Consider the following 20,599-nt stretch of genomic DNA (forward strand, 5'->3'; position numbering starts at 1 on the left):
ACGGACCCGTTGACTTGAATGGGTCCGTGAACCGTTGCCCGTCAAAAAAATAGGACAGGTCTTATTTTTTGGACGGACAGAAAACACAGATCACGGACGCGGATGTACAATGGTGCATTTTTCGAGTTTTCAACAGACCTATTGAAAGCCAATGGGTCCGCAGAAAATCACGAAAAACGGAACAACGGACACGGATGCACACAATGTGTGTAATGCTGCCTGACTGAGACATATCCCTATTATCTATGTCCTCTGGCAATAATGGTTGCGCATCACTCATTTCTTCCAACTGATGTGTAAATAACTCCTCTGACAGATCAAGTGAAGCGGCTGTGGTGCTAGTGTTGGTGGTGGCGGCAGGCGGGCGAGTGGTAACTTGAGAGGTGCCCGAAGCTGAGCTGGAGGAGGATGGTGCGTCAAGGTTCCGAGCGGAAGCTGTAGAAGATTGGGTGTCCTGTGTAAGCCAGTCAACTATGTCCTCAGAAGTTTTCGAGTTCAGGGTACGTGGCCTCTGAACACTGGGCATTATTCTAGGGCCAAAGGAAATCACAGCACCACGACGGCCCCTGCGGGGTGGCCTGCCTCTGCCTGTCATTTTTTTCCCAATTAGTTGTACTATGCGTGCAAGCTACTGTGACATCAGATATGAGTGGTGCAACTGGGCACTGGCAGTAGTGGGCACAGTACACACTGTAGGCCTGACACATACGCTTGCAGGCAACTGCAATTATATTACAGTAAAAATATTATTCATTTTTTTTAAATGCAAGTTTCTGTGACACCAGATATGCGTGGTGGCACTGGGCACTGGCAGTAGTGGGCACAGTACACGCTGTGGGCCTGACACACGCTGGCAGGCAACTGCAATTAGATTACAGAGAAAAGAAAAAAAAGCAGACTGATGTACTAGCCCTAAAAAGGGCTTTTTGGGGTGCTGTCAGGACGCTGTCCTTACAGCAGATCAGATGAGTCTTTGAGGACTGGAGTGGACACTGAATACACTGGCCTAGCTAACGATTTCCCTATTAAATCGGCAGCAGCTGCACTGTCCCTCCTCTCACTAAGACTGCAGCTTCCGAATGAATCTAAGATGGATGCTGTCCTTGCTTTTTGGTGGGAGGGTCTGGGAGGGAGGGTATGCTGCTGATTGGCTGGAATGTGTCTTCTGACTGTGAGGTACAGGGTCAAAGTTTGCTCAATGATGATGTATAGGGGGCGGACCGAACATCGCATATGTTCGCCCGCCACGGCGAACCCGAACAAGCGATGTTCGCCGGCGAATAGTACGGGACATCTCTATTTATTAGTCCCACAAGGGGACTTTGACATGCAATCTTCTGATCGCTTTTACATTGTACTACTTATGCAATAAGTGTATTATACTGAGGTCAGTACAGAGGGGCCTTCATTTAGCCCTTACCTGCCATATCACCCACGATCTAGTTAGTGGCACTGCTAATGCCTGAGAGAGTGAGCCCCTTCCCTCTAAACCACTTTGATGACAGTTAGGGGACCTTTGCAGCATTTAGTACAGGCCGCTGTAAAAAGGCGCAGTCTAGCCTAAGGCCTGTTAGTGACCGCTGTAAAAAAGCATGTCGACTGTCACGATCAGGTTAATACAGCATTAATGGATTATCAAATAATCTGGATAATTGGACAATCATGAAAAAAATAGAAAAAGAACACAGAAGACATCCCAAAATGAAACAATAACATCACTTTTTATTTCACAATTTGTTAGCTCAGTTTTGCTTCCGTTTTTGTGAGATTTGGATTATCAGCTGCAAAATTCAGGCAAATGTAAGGGTTCATTCAGACAAATGCCCCATGCCCATGTTGCAGACTGCAAATAGCGGTCCGCAATGCACAGGCATCGGCCGTGTGAATCCCATATTGCTGTGCAGACCCATTGACTTGAATGGGTTCGCAATCTGCAAAATACTGCCAAAAATAGGACATATTAAATAGCACAACTTGGTTTGGGTCGCTCAGCTGATTGTAACCATGTATCGGGTGCTCAAAATCTATCTGATTCACCTGATCAGCAAGTTTAGAATCTATGATGTATTGTATAGACGAGCACTCCTCATCTGGTCTTATGCAGAACTTGGTATTTATTGGTTAAATTTTTTTTTTAAATGTTAAAAAATATACAATGTAGATATAAGATTATACAAATGAAATGGCGTGTACAGTTGTTCATTAGGATTCCCACATGGACACGGACATGTATTCAATACAAATTTAATTGCAGTTGTTGCAAAGGATAGTGCAAATAGTGCAGGTGCAATAGAAAAATGGGTGGTTAAAATTTTTTAAATATAATATTAAATTTATTGGGGAAGGTAGTGTCCAGTCTGTTTGGTGGACAAATTGGTCCTAGTGAGGCTGGGTTAGTTCTGGTGTAGGTATTCTTGGTGAAAAATAAAAAAATAAAAAATTTGTAAAAAAAATAAATATATAAAATATGATATAGAAAGTCTGGTGTCTTCTCCTATGGTAGTCTTGTAGTCTCTGTTCCCCTGTTGGACAATTATAATGTCCTTCTATAGTTGTTAGTATTGCCAACAGTAATAGATTACTAAAGGTTATATTGTCCCAATGGATTAGTAGTGGTTAATAAAGTTCAGTCGATCTAATGAATATTGTTAATAAAACTTGATGACAATATATTCACACTTGTTAGGTGGGTAAGTGTAACTTTCAGGCAGTGTATTGTCGGGCCAACCGTGGCGTCCCACGTGGCCGCCGATAGCAACCTCAACTGCCATTACCTGTCTGGTGTCTTCGCAGCTGTCCTGCTTGTAGCCACTCTTGAAAATCCGGCTCTCCTTCTCTAGTCTCATGGTGGGGCAGGCACGCGAGCAAGACGTCAGTCTTTCGGCGTCCTACGTGTACAGTGACGATCCTGTTTTGGCCAATCCGCAGACAGGGTTTGCCGTGATGACTGGAAGCGCTTCCAGGGAGAAACGAAAGGAGTTACGTGCGATTATTCATATGTAGAATGCGGGTATAGTCCTTATTCACACATACGCGTTTCAGAGTCTCAAACTGACTCCTTCTTCAGTGGCTAACCCGCATTTGCCCATGGGGCTTCTATATATATCATCTTGGGATGTGCATAAAAGATGGAATGGATTGAGTCTATATGTGGATTCTTCTCATCGGCCAAAGTCCTTACTCTGTTTATATCAAGTGTTAATATTTACACTCTAAGGCCTCATGCACACGAGAGCAGGAGCGCACGGTGTGATTGGTTGCTATGACCCCGTGTGCTTTATGCCGCCGCTGCACTACAGTAATACACTCGTATGATCTATACGAGTGTATTACTGTAGTGCAGTGGCGGCATGAAGCTCACGGCGTCATAGCAACCAATGACGCCGTGCGCTTCCGGTCGGTGCCTCCAATCTGTAAAAGATAGGACATTTCTTATCTCATTCAAGTCAGTGGGTCTGCATCCGCAGCACAGGGTGCACACGCCGAGTGCCTATATATTGCGGACCCGCCATTTGCAGTCCGCAATACGGGCAAGCAACCCTTACGTTTGTCTGAATGAACTCTTACTATCAATTGCTGGAGTAAAGCAATGACTATACAGTATCTTACAAAAGTGAGTACACCCCTGACATTTTTGTAAATATTTTATTATACCTTTTCATGGGACAACACTAAGATATGACATTTTGATACAATGTAAAGTAGTCAGTGTGTAGCTTGTATAACAGTGTAAATTTGGTGTGCCCTCAAAATAACTCAACACAGCCATGAATGTCTAAATGCTGGCAACAAAAGTGAGTACACGCCTAAGTGAAAATGGCCAAATTGTTCCCAATTAGCCATATTCCCTCCCTGGTGTCATGTGACTTGTTAGTGTTTCAAGGTCTCAGGTGTGAATGGGGAGCAGGTGTGTTAAATTTGGTGTTATCACTCTCACACTCTCCCATACTGATGGCACCTCATGGCAAAGAACTCTCCGAGGATCTGAAAAAAAGAATTGTTGCTCTACATAAAGATGGAGTAGGCTATAAGAAGATTGCCAACACCGTGAAATTGAGCAGCAGCATGGTGGCCAAGACCATACAGCGGTTTAACAAGACAGGTTCCACTCAGAACAGGCCTCGCCATGGTCATCCAAAGAAGTTGAGTGCACGTGCTTGGCGTCATATCCAGAGGTTATCTTTTCAAAATAGATGTATGAGTGCTGCCAGCATTGCTTTAGAAGTTAAAGGGGTAGGGGGGTCAGCCTGTCAGTGATCATACCAGACGCCACACACTGCATCAAATTGGTCTGCATGGCTGTCGTCCCAGAAGGAAGCCTCTTCTATAGACGATGCACAAGAAACCCTGCAAACAGTTTGCTAAGCACATTGATTACTGGAACCATGTCCTGTGGTCTGATGAGACCAAGATAAACTTATTTGGCTCAGATGGTATCAAGCATGTGTGGCGGCAACCAGGTGAGGTGTACAAAGACAAGGGTGTCTTGTCTACAGTCAAGCATGGTGGTGGAAGTGTCATTGATTGGGGCTGCATGAGTGCTGCCGGCTGGGGTATATTTACAATTAGTCACTCGACTACTAGACGCCTTACTTATTGTACTTTCACACTAGCGTTAAAGTTTTCCGATATTGAGTTCCGTTACAGGGGCTCAATACCGGGAAAAAATGCTTTAGTTTTATCCTAATGCATTCTGAATAGAAAGCATTTTGTTTAGTATGCATCAGGATGTCTTCATTTCAGTCCCTCTTATGGGATTTGACCGGAGAATATAACGCAGCATGCTGCAGTATTTTCTCCGGCCAAAATTCCAGAACACTTGCTGGAATGCCGGATCCGGCATTCATTTCCATTGAAATATATTAATGCCGGATCCGGTACCAAGTGTTCCAGAAAACCGCATCCGGTTTCCAGGTCTGCGCATGCGCAGACCTTTAAATCTGTGAAAAAAATAAATACTGGATCCGTTTTTGTGGATGACATCGGAGAGACGGATCCGGTATTTCAATGCATTTGTGAGCCGTGGAACTGCCTGCCGGAATCCTCAAACGCAAGTGAGAAAGTATACATGTGAAAGTGTTTATTTAAAACCATGAATGCCAACATGTACTGTGACATACTGAAGCAGAGCATGACCCCTCCCTTCGGAAACTGGGCTGCAGGGCAGTATTCCAACATGACAACGACCCCAAACACACCTCCAAGATGACTACTGCCTTGCTAAAGAAACTGAGGGTAAAGGTGCTGGACTGGCCAATCATATCTCCAGACCTATTGAGCATCTGTGGCGCATCCTCAAACAGAAGGTGGAGGAGCGCAAGGTCTCTAACATCCACCAGTTCCGTGCTATCATCATAGAGGAGTGGAAGAGGATTCCAGTGGCAACATGTGAAGCGCTAGTGAACTCCATAACCAAGAGAGCTAAGGCAGTGCTGGAAAATAATGGTGGCCACACAAAATATTAACACTTTGGGCACAATTTGACCATTTTCACTTAGGGTACTTTCACACTAGCGTTAGAAGAATCCGGCAGGCAGTTCCGTTGCCGGAACTGCCTGCCGTATCCGGAAATCCCTATGCAAACGGATATATTTTTCCAGATCCGGATCCATTAGACTTTTGCATTGACATACCGGATCCGTCTTTCCGGTATCATCCAGAATAACGGATTCAGTATTTAATTTTTTTAAAGCTAGAAAGAACTGCGCATGCACAGACCGGAAAACCTGGGGCAATTTTCGGAACAATTGGTACCGATTCCGGCATTAATACATTTCAAGTGCGGCAACTGCGGTAGTGTCCCTGAATTTTGTCCGGAACAAATACCGTACAAGGGACGAAACAGAAGACATCCTGATGCATACTGAACGGATTGCTTTCCATTCAGAATGCATTGGGACAAAACTGATGCGTTTTTTTCCGGTATTGAGACCCTTTACCGGATTTCAATACCGGAAAAGAATAACGCTAGTGTGAAAGTACCCGTAGGGTTGTACTCACTTTTGTTGCCAGTGGTTTAGATATTAGTGGTTCAGTTATTTTGAGGGCACACCAAATTTACAATGTTATTCAAGCTGTACACTACTTTACATTGTATCAAAGTGTCATATCTTCAGTGTTGTCCAATGAGAAGATATGATAAAATATTTACAAAAATGTGAGAAGGTACTCATTTTTGTGAGCTACTGTATCTGCGTACAAATGCATGTCTGGAAAGTTGAGCTTAGAGTTGGAAACCAATACCGTTATATCTTGCATAGGTATAGCAAAACAATGACAATTTTGAATATAGGGGGACATTTATTAAGACCGTCAATTTAGACGCGGGTCTTAGTCCCTCTGCGCTGCTGATGGATGCCCCAAAGTTATGCGCAGGTCTCTATATAACTTAGGCACTTTATCCAGCAGGCCGTGCAACATTCTAAAATCTATGCCAGCTCTCTTCCTGGCGTAGATTTAAGTCACTTTTCACGCCAAAAACTGCCCACACTATGTCCCCTTTTCTCGGCACTCAGGAAAAGTGGCATGAGCTGAAAAATGTCGCAGATTTAAAACCATTGCGACAAAATCTGCGAGATTAATAAGCCAAAAAGTGGCATATAATTCATAATAAATGTCCGCCATAGTGTGTATTACTAGCATTCTTCATTTCCTGCAGCTACAACTGAAAAATACAATCTCCTCTTGGAGATATGAAACTTGGGGCTTAATTTGATGACACTTTTAAAAAGTTGTGGGAAGCAGGTTTTGTTGAGAAGAAGATCTCTTAGGTAGTCCCATCCTTGAGTGTCCTGCTTTAAAACAAGCTTCAGTTCAAAGGTTGGTTCCACTGAGCAGTCATACACTATTGTGTCCAAGGCAGCCTGCTTATTGCAGCTTTCCAGATTCATATATATAATGCAGCCTCGCAGTCCACAGGGCTCATTCAAGGATAGTTTTAGTGCCTCCTGGGCCACTCGTGTGGTTAGTTCTTTAGGGACAAGAACTTTTGAACAGTGAAGTTTTGCACGTTTTGCTCTATATAAGCTGTTCTCTAACATTGTCACCAAATGGCTGGTTCTCACAAAAGACAGAGCATCTCCGATGTTGGGTGCAGTGGACAAGTGATCCATGTGAATAAGCCAGATAAGTCTCTGTAAAAAAAAATATATATATTTATAATTCTGAGTCTATATGCATAATGTAAGTAGTATATTAACTACTTGAAGACCTTCTACTCCAGTCCTCAGTTCCCACCTGTCGGTCATGTTTTCAGGATTTGCTTAGTTAATTAATTACTTAATTAGTGTCAGTGCCTCAGGACTTACTACAGGTATTCATTCTGTGGGATATTCTCAAATCATGACCGGCAGGTCGGTCCTGGGGACTGGAGTTGAGGAACACTGACCTTTTTTTTCATGGCATACCTCATTTAGTATAACTAATACATGATTTTTATTCTATGGGTTGTAATAATAGTGGTGGTAACAAATATTTATTTTTATGGTAATTTTTTATTTAAAGTCTAATGGAATTTTTTTTATGTATAACATTGCTTTCCTTTTTTTGAAGCAGCAGTCTCTTGATTGCTTTTACAATGCTTTGGAATACATCGTGCTCCAAAGCATTATAGCTTTTAGCAGTGATCTGACCTGAAACCTGGCTATGTCTATGGCCTAATATGCAGATAACCACTTCCATGGTAATCATTGGCGCCCTGTGATTTTGATCACAGGTGGACTAACAGAAGGCGTTCTCTGTCAAACATCTTAGATGCTGTAGTCACTATTGACATTTTGGCCTTCAAGGGTTTATTATTCATTTTATATTACGCACTGGTGCTATAGCTCAGATTCGTTCAAGTCAATGGGACTGAGGTTCTATATCAGGCACAGACACACCTATATATGCTCCATTGTGCCTGGGTAAACAATGAAGGAAACGCACAGCCTAAGGATAGACAATTATTAAGAAAGTCCTAGAACACCCCTTTAGGTCCTGTAATTGGTATACTATTTCTTAGCTTACTTATTCCTTTTTAACCTCATCAGTTCTACAACATTATAGACACTTACTATCATACTGGCTTGCGTTTGATTACTTAGAATGAATAATTGTGAGGGACTATACATAGACTATGTCTATGCCACTTTTTAAATGGGCTATCCAAGAGTTGAAAAAGAACAGCAGCAAATGTTCAAAAATAACAAGTGTCAATACTCACCTCCTCAATAACTTGCCAATCCAGCACAAATCTACTAGTGGTCTCCAACTGGTCTTTTATTACAGGCTGTCACCGTCGTCAGCAGTTATGTGCCATGCTTAAGTTATTCCTCTACTGCATGGTACCAGCTATCTTCTCGGTTTCGGTACCAAGGAGTTTGTCTTCCACTGTGGATATGCTACTCCTTTAATGTAGCTGTTAGCAGTGTAGTGATTATTCTCTCAGAACAATTACTAGTCAGCAGTGTGGTCGCATGGCCTTCATGGTACCAGCTCGCTTCGCTTGGAGCCTCCTTGGATGTGGTATCAAAAAAGTTCCAGGTACCAGGTATCTGCAATTATGGCCTAGTGGAAAAACAGAAAAACAGGGTAGAGCTGAGTACAGTGGGGCCAGTTCAATGCAGTGGCAAAGGGTCTTATTTGAAAAGAAGACTTGCAAAATTGTATTGTAGCAAATTATATACAAGGAATCAGAATTGATGTGGGAAAATGTACGTAGCCTAGGGCCTTTTTCAAGGGCCTCCCGTGCGACACAGTATGCAAAATGCAGCATCACATATTTCTGATGAGGAAGCAATTTGATTTAAAAAACTGCCTTGGGCTCACCCACTTTATCTGACTTGTAGATCGGAAAAAGTGGAACAGGCACTCGTTCTGAGCTGCAACTTATTCTGAACTTTTCAATGTATTTACACTAGACAACTAGCATAAATACACTAAGAAATATCCCCCATACAGCTCTATATCACTGCTTCCTTTCAGGTGGTATGTTACTAAACTGGCTGCATGCAGCCACCATTATGGGAGCTCAGTGCGTAGGAATGTATATAGTTACCATTGACTGTAATTGAAGCTGTAATAATCTTTTTGCATTGAGATCCCCCTAGTGGCAGCTGCTGGAAAATGCAGTGTTTTCATGTTGGGAACAGAAGAAGGAGTTCAGCTTTCCATCAGCCTGTGTAAAACCAAAACCACAGATTGACATGTTTTATAGCTGATCGGCCCTTGTTATAGCCCGGAATTGGGGATAAAACATTTTAGTACAGCCACTGGATACTGTGCTTCAGTTAAAAGGGTTTCTGCGCTTTTACTTTTGATGACCTATCCTCAGGATAGCTCTTCAATATCAGATCTTACCGCTGCTTTCTATGGCAAAGACCATAGACCACAGCAGCGGACAGGAAGGGTGAAGGGAGATGGCACGTGCGCACTGTGCGCGCCGTCCTCTCATACAGCTGATTGGCAGCGGTGACTGGTGTTGGACCCCCGCCAATCTGATATTGATGACCTTTCCTGAGGATAGGTAATCAATAGTAAAAGCTTGGACAACCCCTTTAATGTCATGATAATTAAAGGCATTTTCTGGTTTAGAAAACACATTTGCATACACTTGATTAGGGATTTTTGAGATGGCAGTGACTCATTCAGGACCCTTGCAAAGAGGACCTGTCATGTCTGCAGGTTACCCAGAAGGTGTATTAATTTTATTGGGAACTGTGTTTTTCCCTGGGGTGATGTTGTAGCAGAATTGAACTCTACATTTGCTAAGGAAAGCTGATCACTGGAAGTCCTATCAGTGGAACAACCTGTGATCAGCATTTTATTGGGGGACACTCCTAACCAAAAGGCATTGTCCAGCGGACAAGCTTTTTAAACCGCCTTCTCCCTCAACCCTTTATAAGTACTCCATTATTTGCTGAATTTTTATATTATTGCACCAAATCGCAAACTTATCTCTGTAGACAACCTCTGCTAGGTTGTCAGATGTAGACAACTTTAAATAATTGGTGTATTCAATATAATTCTAGATAACTGAGCGCACTTAAAAATATTCTTTACTTTACTAACCAGCACCTGAATACTTTTGTAGTTGCATGTAATTAAAAATGTAGTATAGGCATTGAGTTATTCAATAACATGTGTCTGTTTAGTGCCACCTGCTGTTTGTTCTTTTCCTTATTTTTCTCTCCACCTCAGTAACATTGCTGAAGTGGATGAGCATGCTCAGTTCTATTCTTTAACTGTCAGCAGCTGGATCTACTGCTAGAAGCTGTGAAAGCTGCAGCAGAAATGACACCCCCTGAAAAATGGGCACGCTGCCTGAGCTGTTATGGTGAGAAAGCTGCAGCAGAAAGGACACACCCCCTGAAAAATGGGCACGCTGCCTGAGCTGTTATGGTGAGAAAGCTGCAGCAGAAAGGACACACAAATCTAACACTGCAATTGGAGCAACGAATGGGGAGATCTCCGGATCCATGTGAGGTACAGGGCTGGTTCTAGCTTTGTTATGAAGAGATTGTCATGTACTATATAATGTCTCATTTACATTTTTTACATTATTAATGGTTAAAGTACTTTTCAGCTAAATGAGCTCAATTTATTTAGCACATATGTACAAGATAATGCTATCTTTAAAAACAGTATGAAAAATGTTCTTCTCTTGTCAGTAGCAGACATCATAGCACTAAATTCCATAATAACCCACTCCTTATCACCTCTCTAAGGGTCCATTCACACGTCCGCAACTTGGGTCCGAGCCTATTTATTTTCAATGGGACAAGAACGGAGTCGGACAGCACACTATGTGCTGTCCGCATCTGCATTTCCGGATCCGCAATTCCGTTCCTGAAAAAAATAGAACATGTCCTATTCTTGTCCGCAACTGCAGACCAGAAAAGGCATTTTTTATTATAGTGTCGGCGATGTGCGGTCCGAGGAATGTACATTGCCGGTGTCCGTGTTTTGCGGATCCACACTTACGGACGTGTGAATGGACCCTAACTCTGCAAAGACCTTTCTGATTGATTCTAAGGGCCCTATTCTTAATAATTTGCCGATGTGAGACTAGTTTCATATTAGCGTTATAGATCTCCGACAGGCTGTTCTGACAGATCCGGCGTAGCCGGATGGTGCCAAAGTGCTCGCCAGCCCCATTGACTATGCTGGTAGTCATCCGGAACAGCCTGCCGGAGACCTATAATGCAAATGAGAAATAAGCCTAAGGCCTCTTTCACACGGGCGTTGCGGGAAAAGGTGCGGGTGCGTTGCGGGAACATGCACGATTTTTCCGCGCGAGTGCAAAACATTGTAATGCGTTTTGCACTCGCGTGAGAAAAATCGCGCATAAACCCGAACTTCTTCACAGAAGTTCGGGCTTGGGATCGGTGTTCTGTAGATTGTATTATTTTCCCTTATAACATGGTTATAAGGGAAAATATTAGCATTCTGAATACAGAATGCATAGTAAAACATCGCTGGAGGGGTTAAAAAAAAAAAAAAAAAAATTAAACTCACCTTAGTCCACTTGCTCGCGCAGCCCGGCTTCTCTTCTGTCTCCTTCTTTGCTGATTGCAGGAAAATGACCTGTGGTGACGTCACTCCGGTCATCACATGGTCCATCACATGATCCATCACCATGGTAAAAGGTCATGTGATGGATCATGTGATGACCGGAGTGACGTCACCACAGGTCCTTTTCCTGCAATCAGCAAAAAAGGAGATAGAAGAGAAGCTGGGCTGCGCGATCAAGTGGACTAAGGTGAGTTTAATTATTTTTTATTTATTTTTAACCCCTCCAGCCCTATTTTACTATGCATTCTTTATTCAGAACCGTGTGTGAAAATCGCACCGCATCCGCACTTGCTTGCGGATGCTTGCAATTTTCACGCAACCCCATTCATTTCTATGGTGCCTGCGTTACGTGAAAAACGCACAAAGAGGAGCATGCTGCGATTTTCACGCAACACACAAGTGATGCGTGAAAATCACTGCTCGTGTGCACAGCCCCATAGAAATGAATGGGTCATGATTCAGTGCGGGTGCAATGCGTTCAACTCACGCATCGCATCCGCGCGGAATACTCGCCCGTGTGAAAGGGACCTAAATGTGCGGCGGATCACCCAAAAAGAAAGCATCTTTTATGCAGCACCTAAAATCATTTGCAATCGTTACTGGCCCAGCATTGGTCCATGTAGGAGTCCCCTAAACTTGCAGATGTTTTCAGAGTTCAGGGCTTGTACATTTCTTTCTTCTAAAACCCCCCAAAGTATAGGCCCATGCAAGATACCAGGAATAGCAATGCATATACCTAGAAAGCCAATTCCCGAACAGTAATTTCTAAGCAGATAAATAATGCGTATGACCATTGGAGGGGCACTGAATAAAATCTAGTCACTGACAGCTCCTCGGTAAACTAGCCAGCACATGGGTATGTTGAGAAATTCAGCGATGGGATCAACTAGAACGAAGCAGAAAGTAACTAATTGCTGGACATTCAGATTCCTTCTTTGAAATACTGTACATCAATAGTATGTGCAGCCTAGTGCATTAAGTGGCAAGGAATTAAAAATGCTAGAAATGATAAAAAAAAAATACTATTGTAAAGCCTGCAACCTATATTTAGTAAGTATATTTTGAATATTTTCATTTAAATCCCTAGACATGCAGTTTACATACATATAACCAATCATTAAAGCTCTTAATGCAGCCGCGTGTAAGGATGATTTCTTACATTATCTTTTACTATCCAGTGAGCTGTACTTTCTCTATAACTTTGGTGATTATGTGCTATGACTGTCCTATGTATCAGGGCAAACATTTCATATGTACTCACCGCCAATCTCTGTACGGGAAGATCCTTGAACAGCCTCTGCAGTATCAGTATGTAGTGAGCTTCAGGCTTTGTGCAGCTACAGAAATCTGTGTCAGCACTTGGCAGCTTTTAACTAGGATCTGTACCCATGTTGAAGGGTTTTCACCTGACAGTTCTTGTTCTCCATGAAGCAGCTGGGGTGTTTTCCCTGGAAATAAGGATATGCTATCCTCTCATATAACCATGATGTGGTAACAAAACACCGGACTAATGCAATGGTATTTGTATATGGGAGATGGCTTCAAAAGTGATATTAGTATTGGTCAGAGGACCCTCCAAAGGTTCAAGAGAGAACTTAGAGAAATGTGTTTGATGTCGACCTGTTCTATTCTGCTGATAATTAGAAAAGGCCTCATGCACACAAACGTATTTTGTTTTCATGTCCGTTCCGTTTCTTTTTGTGTGGATAGGATGCAGAACCATTCATTTCAATGCTATCCACATCCGTATGTCCATTCCGTAGCCCCGCAAAAAAAATATAACATGTTCTATTCTTGTCAGTTTTAGGCGTTGTTGCAATGGATCTGCATAAAAAAAAACATAAAAAAAAAAAGGATGGCATACGGATGTCATCCGTTTTTTGTTTTTTTTGCGGACCGCAAAACACATACGGTCATGTGCATGTAGCTTAAGGCAATTTGTGGACCGCGGTCTGCAAATTGCAGATCCTCAAAAAAAAAAAAAGATGACATCCGTATGCCATCCTTTTCATTTTTACAGATCCATTGTAACAATGCCTAAAACGGACAAGAATAGGACATGTTCTATTTTTTTTGCAGGGCTACGGAACGGACCCACTGATGCGGACCGCACATGGTGTGCTGTCCGTATTTTTTGCGGACCCATTGAATTAATGGGTCCGCATCCTATCCGCAAAAACAACGGAACGGACAATGAAACTAGCAACGTTCGTGTACATGTAGCCTAAGGCGTCTTGCAAACATAATTTTCCGTTCCGTTTTCTTTGCGGACCCTTTGCGGAACCATTTATTTCAATGGGTCCACAAAAAAAACGGAAGGTACTCCGTGTGCATTCCGTTTCCATATTTCCGTTCCGCAAAAAAATAGAACATGTTCTATTATTGTCCGCATTACGGACAAGGATAGTACTGTTCTATTAGGGGCCAGCTGTTCCGTTCCGCAAAATATGGAATGCACACGGATGTCATCCGTTTTTTTTGCAGATCCGTTTTTTGCAGACTGCAAAAGACATACAGTTGTGTGCAAGAGGCCTAAGGCTACATTCACACGACCGTATATGTTTTGCAGTCCGAAAATTGCGGATCCGCAAAACACGGATACAGGCCGTGTGAATTTAGTCGGCCCTATGACAGAAATGCCTATTCTTGTCCTCGATTTTGGACAAGGATAGGACATGCTCTATCTTTTTTGGAGGGCCACAGTGTGCTGTCCGCATCTTTTGCGGCGCCATTGAAATGAATGGGTCCGCACCCGTTCCGCAAAATTGCGGAACGGATGCGGACCCAAAAATATGGTCGTGTGAATGCACCCTAAATCTGATCTTTGCTCTTATTCATGCTCGTCTGCTAAATATAGAGCTTCTTTCAGCTGGATAAACTATTGGCACAACAGTCCAATATCACTGACATAGCTGCAGTCATTCCTTCTGCTTTCAAGGAGAGAGGATTCCTATTCCCGTTTTTTATGACATTTGCCCTATTACCACACAACTAATCTTATTCATTCATCAAGTTAAATGGGTTTTCCGAGACATTAGAACTGATTATCTATCCTCAGGATACGTCATCAGTACCTGATCGTTAGAGGTCCAACTCCCGGGACCACTGCCAATCAGTGGTTCGAGAAGGCAGCGGTGCTCGCAGTAACACCGCAACCTTCTGTCAGGTTTCCCTAGGCCAGTGATAACATGTTTATTGGTCACATAGCCTAGGAACAGCTCAGCCCCATAGAAGTGAATAGGGCTGAGTGCGATACCAAGCACAGCCTCTATACAATGTACGATGCTGTACTTGGTAAGCTGAGGGAAGACAGTGGTGCTTACAGGAGTCCCGGTAGCTGATCAGCGGGGCTTCCGGGTGTCGTACCCCCACCGATCAGATACCCCACCCCTTAGTGACCACCATGTGTTTTTACGGCGGTCACTAAGGGGTCTTAGGCTGGGCCACCGCTTTTCACGGCGGCCCAATCTAAGCGCTCCTGCTGGTCCGGGCTGTTTAACACTTTGCATGCCGTGGGCATCGGCACCCTGCAAATGTGATCGCGGGGTACCGATGTGTGTGAAGGCTGCCTGGGGTCTGATGTAGGCCCCAGACCAGCCTTGAGTAATTTCCAGCACCCTGTGCCTCCCTGTCTGTGTACTATCTGCGATAATGCATTGCATTTTAAAAGCAATCAAAGCTATCTGTTATAGTCCCCTTGTGGGACTATTAAGTGGTAAAAAAAGTTTAAAAAAACTAATTTATTCAATAAAAAAATCCCTTTAAAAAATTTACGTTTTTTTAATTGAAAATGCGCTTTTCAATTACAAAAATTGGAAAAAAAAATCTTTCCCATATGTTTGGTATTGCCACATCTGCAATGACCCGGACTACATAAATATCACGTAAATTATCTCCTACAGTGAACGCCGTAACAAAATATAAATAAATAACAGAATTGCTCATTTATTCTTAGTTGCCACCGAAAAAACATGATAACAAGCGATCAAAAAGCGCCATTTACTCCGGAATTATACCAATAAAAAAATACGTCGTCCCCCAAAAATCATGCCCTCACACAACTCCATATAACGAAAAATAAAAAAGTTATGGGTCTTGGGAAGTGGCAATGCAAAAACATTTTTTTCTTTAAAACCAAAGTTTTTTTTTAAAAAAGTTGTAAAAAGTAAAAAAAAAAATATGTGGTGGTAGTATCATGGCGTGGGCATGTATAGCTGCCAATGGAACTGGTTCTCTTGTATTTAGTGATGATGTGACTGCTGACAAAAGCAGCAGGATGAATTCTGAAGTGTTTCGGGCAATATTATCTGCTCATATTCAGCCAAATGCTTCAGAACTCATTGGACGGTGCTTCACAGAGCAGATGGACAATGACCCAAAGCATACTGCAATAGCAACCAAAGAGTTTTTTAAGGGAAAGAAGTGGAATGTTATGCAATGGCCAAGTCAATCACCTGACCTGAATCCGATTGAGCATGCATTTCACTTGCTGAAGACAAAACTGAAGGGAAAATGCCCCAAGAACAAGCAAGAACTAAAGACAGTTGCAGTAGAGGCCTGGCAGAGCATCACCAGGGATGAAACCCAGCGTCTGGTGATGTCTATGCGTTCCAGACTTCAGGATGTAATTGACTGCAAAGGATTTGCAACCAAGTATTAAAAAGTGAAAGTTTGATTTATAATGATTATTCTGTCCCATTACTTTTGGTCCCTTAACAAGTGGGAGGCACATATGCAAACTGTTGTAATTCCTACACCGTTCTCATGATTTGGATGTAAATACCCTCAAATTAAAGCTGACAGTCTGCAGTTAAAGCACATCTTGTTTGTTTCATTTCAAATCCATTGTGGTGGTGTACAGAGTCAAAAATGTTAGAATTGTGTCGATGTCCCGATATTTATGGACCTGACTGTATATAGGTCCATTTCTCCTCCCTTATTTAACCCCCTCATATCTTCTGCTCTCTAGCATTCATTCATTTAAAAGCAAACAGTTTGATTTCTGAGTTCAATCCTGATGTTATGCTCGGGACATTTTTTTGATGAAGACCCCCCCTCTTTTGTCTTTATTAACTATCTCTATTCCACTAAATGTGGTACCATTACTGTTTCCCCCGTGTTTCTCTTTGTAATGTCTTGAGAGGGGATGACCTTCATATTTTCTCCGGATGTTATAGATATGATCCCCTATTCTTTTACTTAGGGTTCTTTTTGTGTGTCCTATATATACCTTTTTACATGGGTATATTATTGCATATATAACCCCCTGGCTTCTGCAAGTGATGTGGTCTTGTATATTATATGTAACCAAGTTTTCTGTCTTTTCATTTTTTATTTGCATATTTGTATGTTGTTTCCTGCTTTTTTTTAATTTTTTGCACACCCCACATATGCCACATGGAAAGAAGCCTGCTTGTGGTCTTTCTCTTTTGCCCCCACTTACTGTCTGGTTCTCGCTTTTTTGCTCACACATTTATTTGTAGGAGCTACTAGACTGCCCACATTTCTTGCCTTTCTATATATGAATTTGGGGTTATTTGGAATATATTCGCCTATTATTTTGTCTCCTTTCAAAGTCTGCCAATGTTTTTTAATGATCTTCCTCAATATTTCTGTCTGACGATTGTATTGCGTGATAATCGGCGGTATCTCAAAGAATTCTCCCTCTTTGTTATTATTCTCCTGTTTTTTGATCTTTTTGTTCATTAAATCCTGTCTATTTAATTTCCCTATCAATTCTTTTTGTTTTATAAATTTTTCTTTATTATAAGCACTCTGTTCGAATCTTTGTTGTAATCTGTCTGCCTCTACTTGATACTCCTCCCTTTTTGTACAATTCCGTCTGTAGAAGTAGAGGCAGACAGATTATAACAAAGATTCGAACAGAGAGGTTATAATAAAGAAAAAATTATAAAACAAAAAGAATTGGAATTTGGACTTCATCAAAAAAATGTCCCGAGCAGAGACCCGCTGAATTTTTTAATCTGAATACATTAGTACCATCAGGATTGAACTCAGAAATCGAACTGTTTGTCTTTGAATGAATGAATGCTAGAGAGCAGAAGATATGAGGGGGTTAAATAAAGGAGGAGAAATGGACCTATATAAGCATCATTAGGAGACCGAATTAGTATCCCTGACGAAGAATAACGTTTTATTCGAAATGCGTTGGAGTAACTTTGGTCCTCCCAACTATCCGTAGCTCAAATGGTGACGTCACACAGCGCTCCGTGTGAGCGCGAGCGAGCAAACCTTTAAATTAGAGCTGTGCTGCCGGCCGGGGCAAGCTCAGTAAAAGTAATAGGGTCTAGCCTCCCGAATCCCCTTCATGTTGATGTGAGAGCGAGAGAAAAAGCGCGAACATAAAGTCGAATAAACAAGAACCCAGAAACAGGTAATTACCAATCTGGAGTTGTATAGCTATTGTATATTGTGTTTTCAGGGCACTGACAGCCAAAGTACACTGTTCTTCTGAATTTCTCTCAATTTTCTTAGAATTTCAGAGAGAAATGCACTGTAACCAGCATGTACAACATTTGCTGCCTTCCTTCCTTAAATATTGGCAATAATTGCCACCTGTTTTTCAAAGAATGAATGACCTCACTCATTGAACTCCACACTGCTATTTTTTTGAACACGTCCCTTTCAATAAGTGATTGAATTACACAGAATCTGCAGCATGCATGTCATGACTGTTGGGTTTCTATTACTCTAATACACCTGCTAGTAAATTATTTTCCATGTAGAAATATAATTTCTACTAAAAACAGTGATTGATCAGGTTAGTGATGTCTGACTGCTATCATTTTGAACACAACTGTACCCTTAGACTAATCAATCAGCACTCAATTAAGAAGCTTTTATACAGGTCAATGGAAATGCGTGAAGGATGGACAAGTTACTATATCGTTCGCCCTCCATACCTTTACATTATGTTGCCAGTACATGCCCTGTTTACATAGGGAGATGTGCTTGTAAGATGCTTAGAAATTAGCCACATCCCTCTTACAATAAAGCTATATCCCTGAAGCTTAACCCTTAGGATACCAGTGTTTTTTTCATTTTGGCGATTTCATTTTTCTTCCCTATCTTACTTGAGCCATAACTTTTTTACGTTTCCGTTCACATAGCTGTATGAGGGCTTATTTTTTGCAGGACAAGTTGTTCCTTCTAATGCCACCATTTAATATGGCATACAATGTAGTGGAATGCAGGAATTTCTAATGGGGTGGATTAGAAAAAAAAAAAAGCAATTCCTCCACCATTTAACATTTTTTTTCCCCCCACAGCGTTCCCTTTGCGGCAAAACTGTCCTGTGCTTTTCATTCATGTCTAAATCTTGTAAATTAAAATTTTTAAAAATAATATTTTTTTTACATCACCATATTTAGAGATGAGCGAATTTTCAAAAATGCGATTTGCAGATTTGTCAAATTTTTGGGTAAAAATTTGGTTCGATCCGAATAAATTAACGGCGAATTGCATTAAAAAACTGCTATTTACTGGGTGCAGAGAACCTTTATAGTGGTATAGAACACTGTGCCTTGCATTATAATGCATAGGGAGTCTCCTGTGGTAGTGAAATAATACAGTGAGTCCATATGACATGCAGATCAGGCATCGCTCTTAGAATCACTGCACACTTCACTTATAAGGGCAGGTACGGGGCCAAAACTGACCAAATAACTCAAGTATGAACTCAGCCTTACAGGTCGATGTTAGCGCAAAGTAGAAGCGCACTCTTTTTACACCGTCAGCTGATTTCACATAGATATCTACAGAACCTGTTCTATTAAAGGCGTATACAAGTAGAGCCTCCGGACAGAGTGCAGAGGGTGTCAGCAGTAAGTTTGTGTTGACGTCACTGATTATTTTGCCCTTCCTCTGATCCGTCAGAACAATAAACCACAAAAAACGGATCCTGTCTGCGGAGCATACACCTTCACTCAGTCAGCATTTGCTCAATAATCCATCAGTATTGCTAATGCCAAAAAACAACAGGAGTGGATCTAAAACAGAGATGACACATGAATGGAATATTTGCATGTCTTCTGTGTTTTGTACCCACTCCTGCTTTTGGCTACCAAATCAAGCAAATTCTGATGCAAAATAGGGACCATGTCATGCAGGCCTTACAGCTGTTACATAGACAGGTTCCGTTGTGCGTCTCATTTTTCCTTCCTTCTGAAAGATCAGAAGAAAGGTCAAAAAAATCATATACTAAAGTAGAGGAGAGGGGCACACCTACATATGATAGTCAAATGGAACTGCAGCCAATGCGTTTGAACTGTTTATTTGTCACAATAAAATAATGTAAGGTACCTTAATATCATAAAATACATTCAATAAAATACAATTAATATATAAATAACCATCTGTGTGGGCTCAGATAACCAGTAGGAGTGTCACTGATACCCAATACAATTCGTGGGTTTGATAATAATTAAATCCAAATGCGCAATGGTAAATGCGCTATGTCTCTGTTGGTGTTGGAAAATGACTAGCAGCTATGGCTAGTATGTTGCAATGTAATACAAAGTCTCGTATCTTGCTTGCTGATTGTTACAGCATATCAAATGATGCGATATAATGGCTTGCTGTGTGTGAACACACTACTCACTATTTGAAGCGATAAGGTGACCGGTCACTCGTGCTTGGCGTGGCGTCCCACGTGTTGCAGCACTAGAGGCCTCAGTTCCGGTCCGCTCTCGGTATATGTGAGTAGGGTACCGTGGCAGGCAAAGAAACTGTCAGTTTTAGACGCCGGGGTCTGGATATTCTGACCCACTTGATTATCGGCGTAACCTTGGTGTCTGTTAGTATAGACACAGTTGGACTTGAATTTCTTCCTGTCTGATATGTAGAAATCGCTCCAAAGAACTCCAAATGTTGCGCAGGTAATACGCTGCGGTTTCTTACTTGCTTTACTCGAGACTTGTGCACCAGACGCGTTTCGGAGTTGGCAGTGACTCACTGAGGAAGGAGTCACTGCCAACTCCGAAACGCGTCTGGTGCACAAGTCTCGAGTAAAGCAAGTAAGAAACCG

The 20,599-nt window shown here is 41.9% G+C and overlaps 1 protein-coding gene across 1 annotated transcript; it reads right to left on the minus strand.

The window, feature by feature from the left end:
* Positions 1–6,635: 6,635 nt before the first annotated feature.
* Positions 6,636–7,112, minus strand: DDIT4L (DNA damage inducible transcript 4 like). Its single transcript, XM_040419866.1, has one exon. It carries the CDS (start codon positions 7,110–7,112, stop codon positions 6,636–6,638), a length of 477 nt encoding a protein of 158 aa, XP_040275800.1.
* Between the last annotated feature and the right edge of the window lie 13,487 nt (positions 7,113–20,599).

This window comes from Bufo bufo, chromosome 2, assembly GCF_905171765.1.
Source record: "Bufo bufo chromosome 2, aBufBuf1.1, whole genome shotgun sequence".
Lineage (NCBI taxonomy): Eukaryota > Metazoa > Chordata > Amphibia > Anura > Bufonidae > Bufo > Bufo bufo.

What these genes read in the sequence shown, in the direction of transcription:
- DDIT4L (XM_040419866.1), bottom strand. Translation starts at nt 7,112, where the DNA reads ATGGATCACTTGTCCACTGCACCCAACATCGGAGATGCTCTGTCTTTT.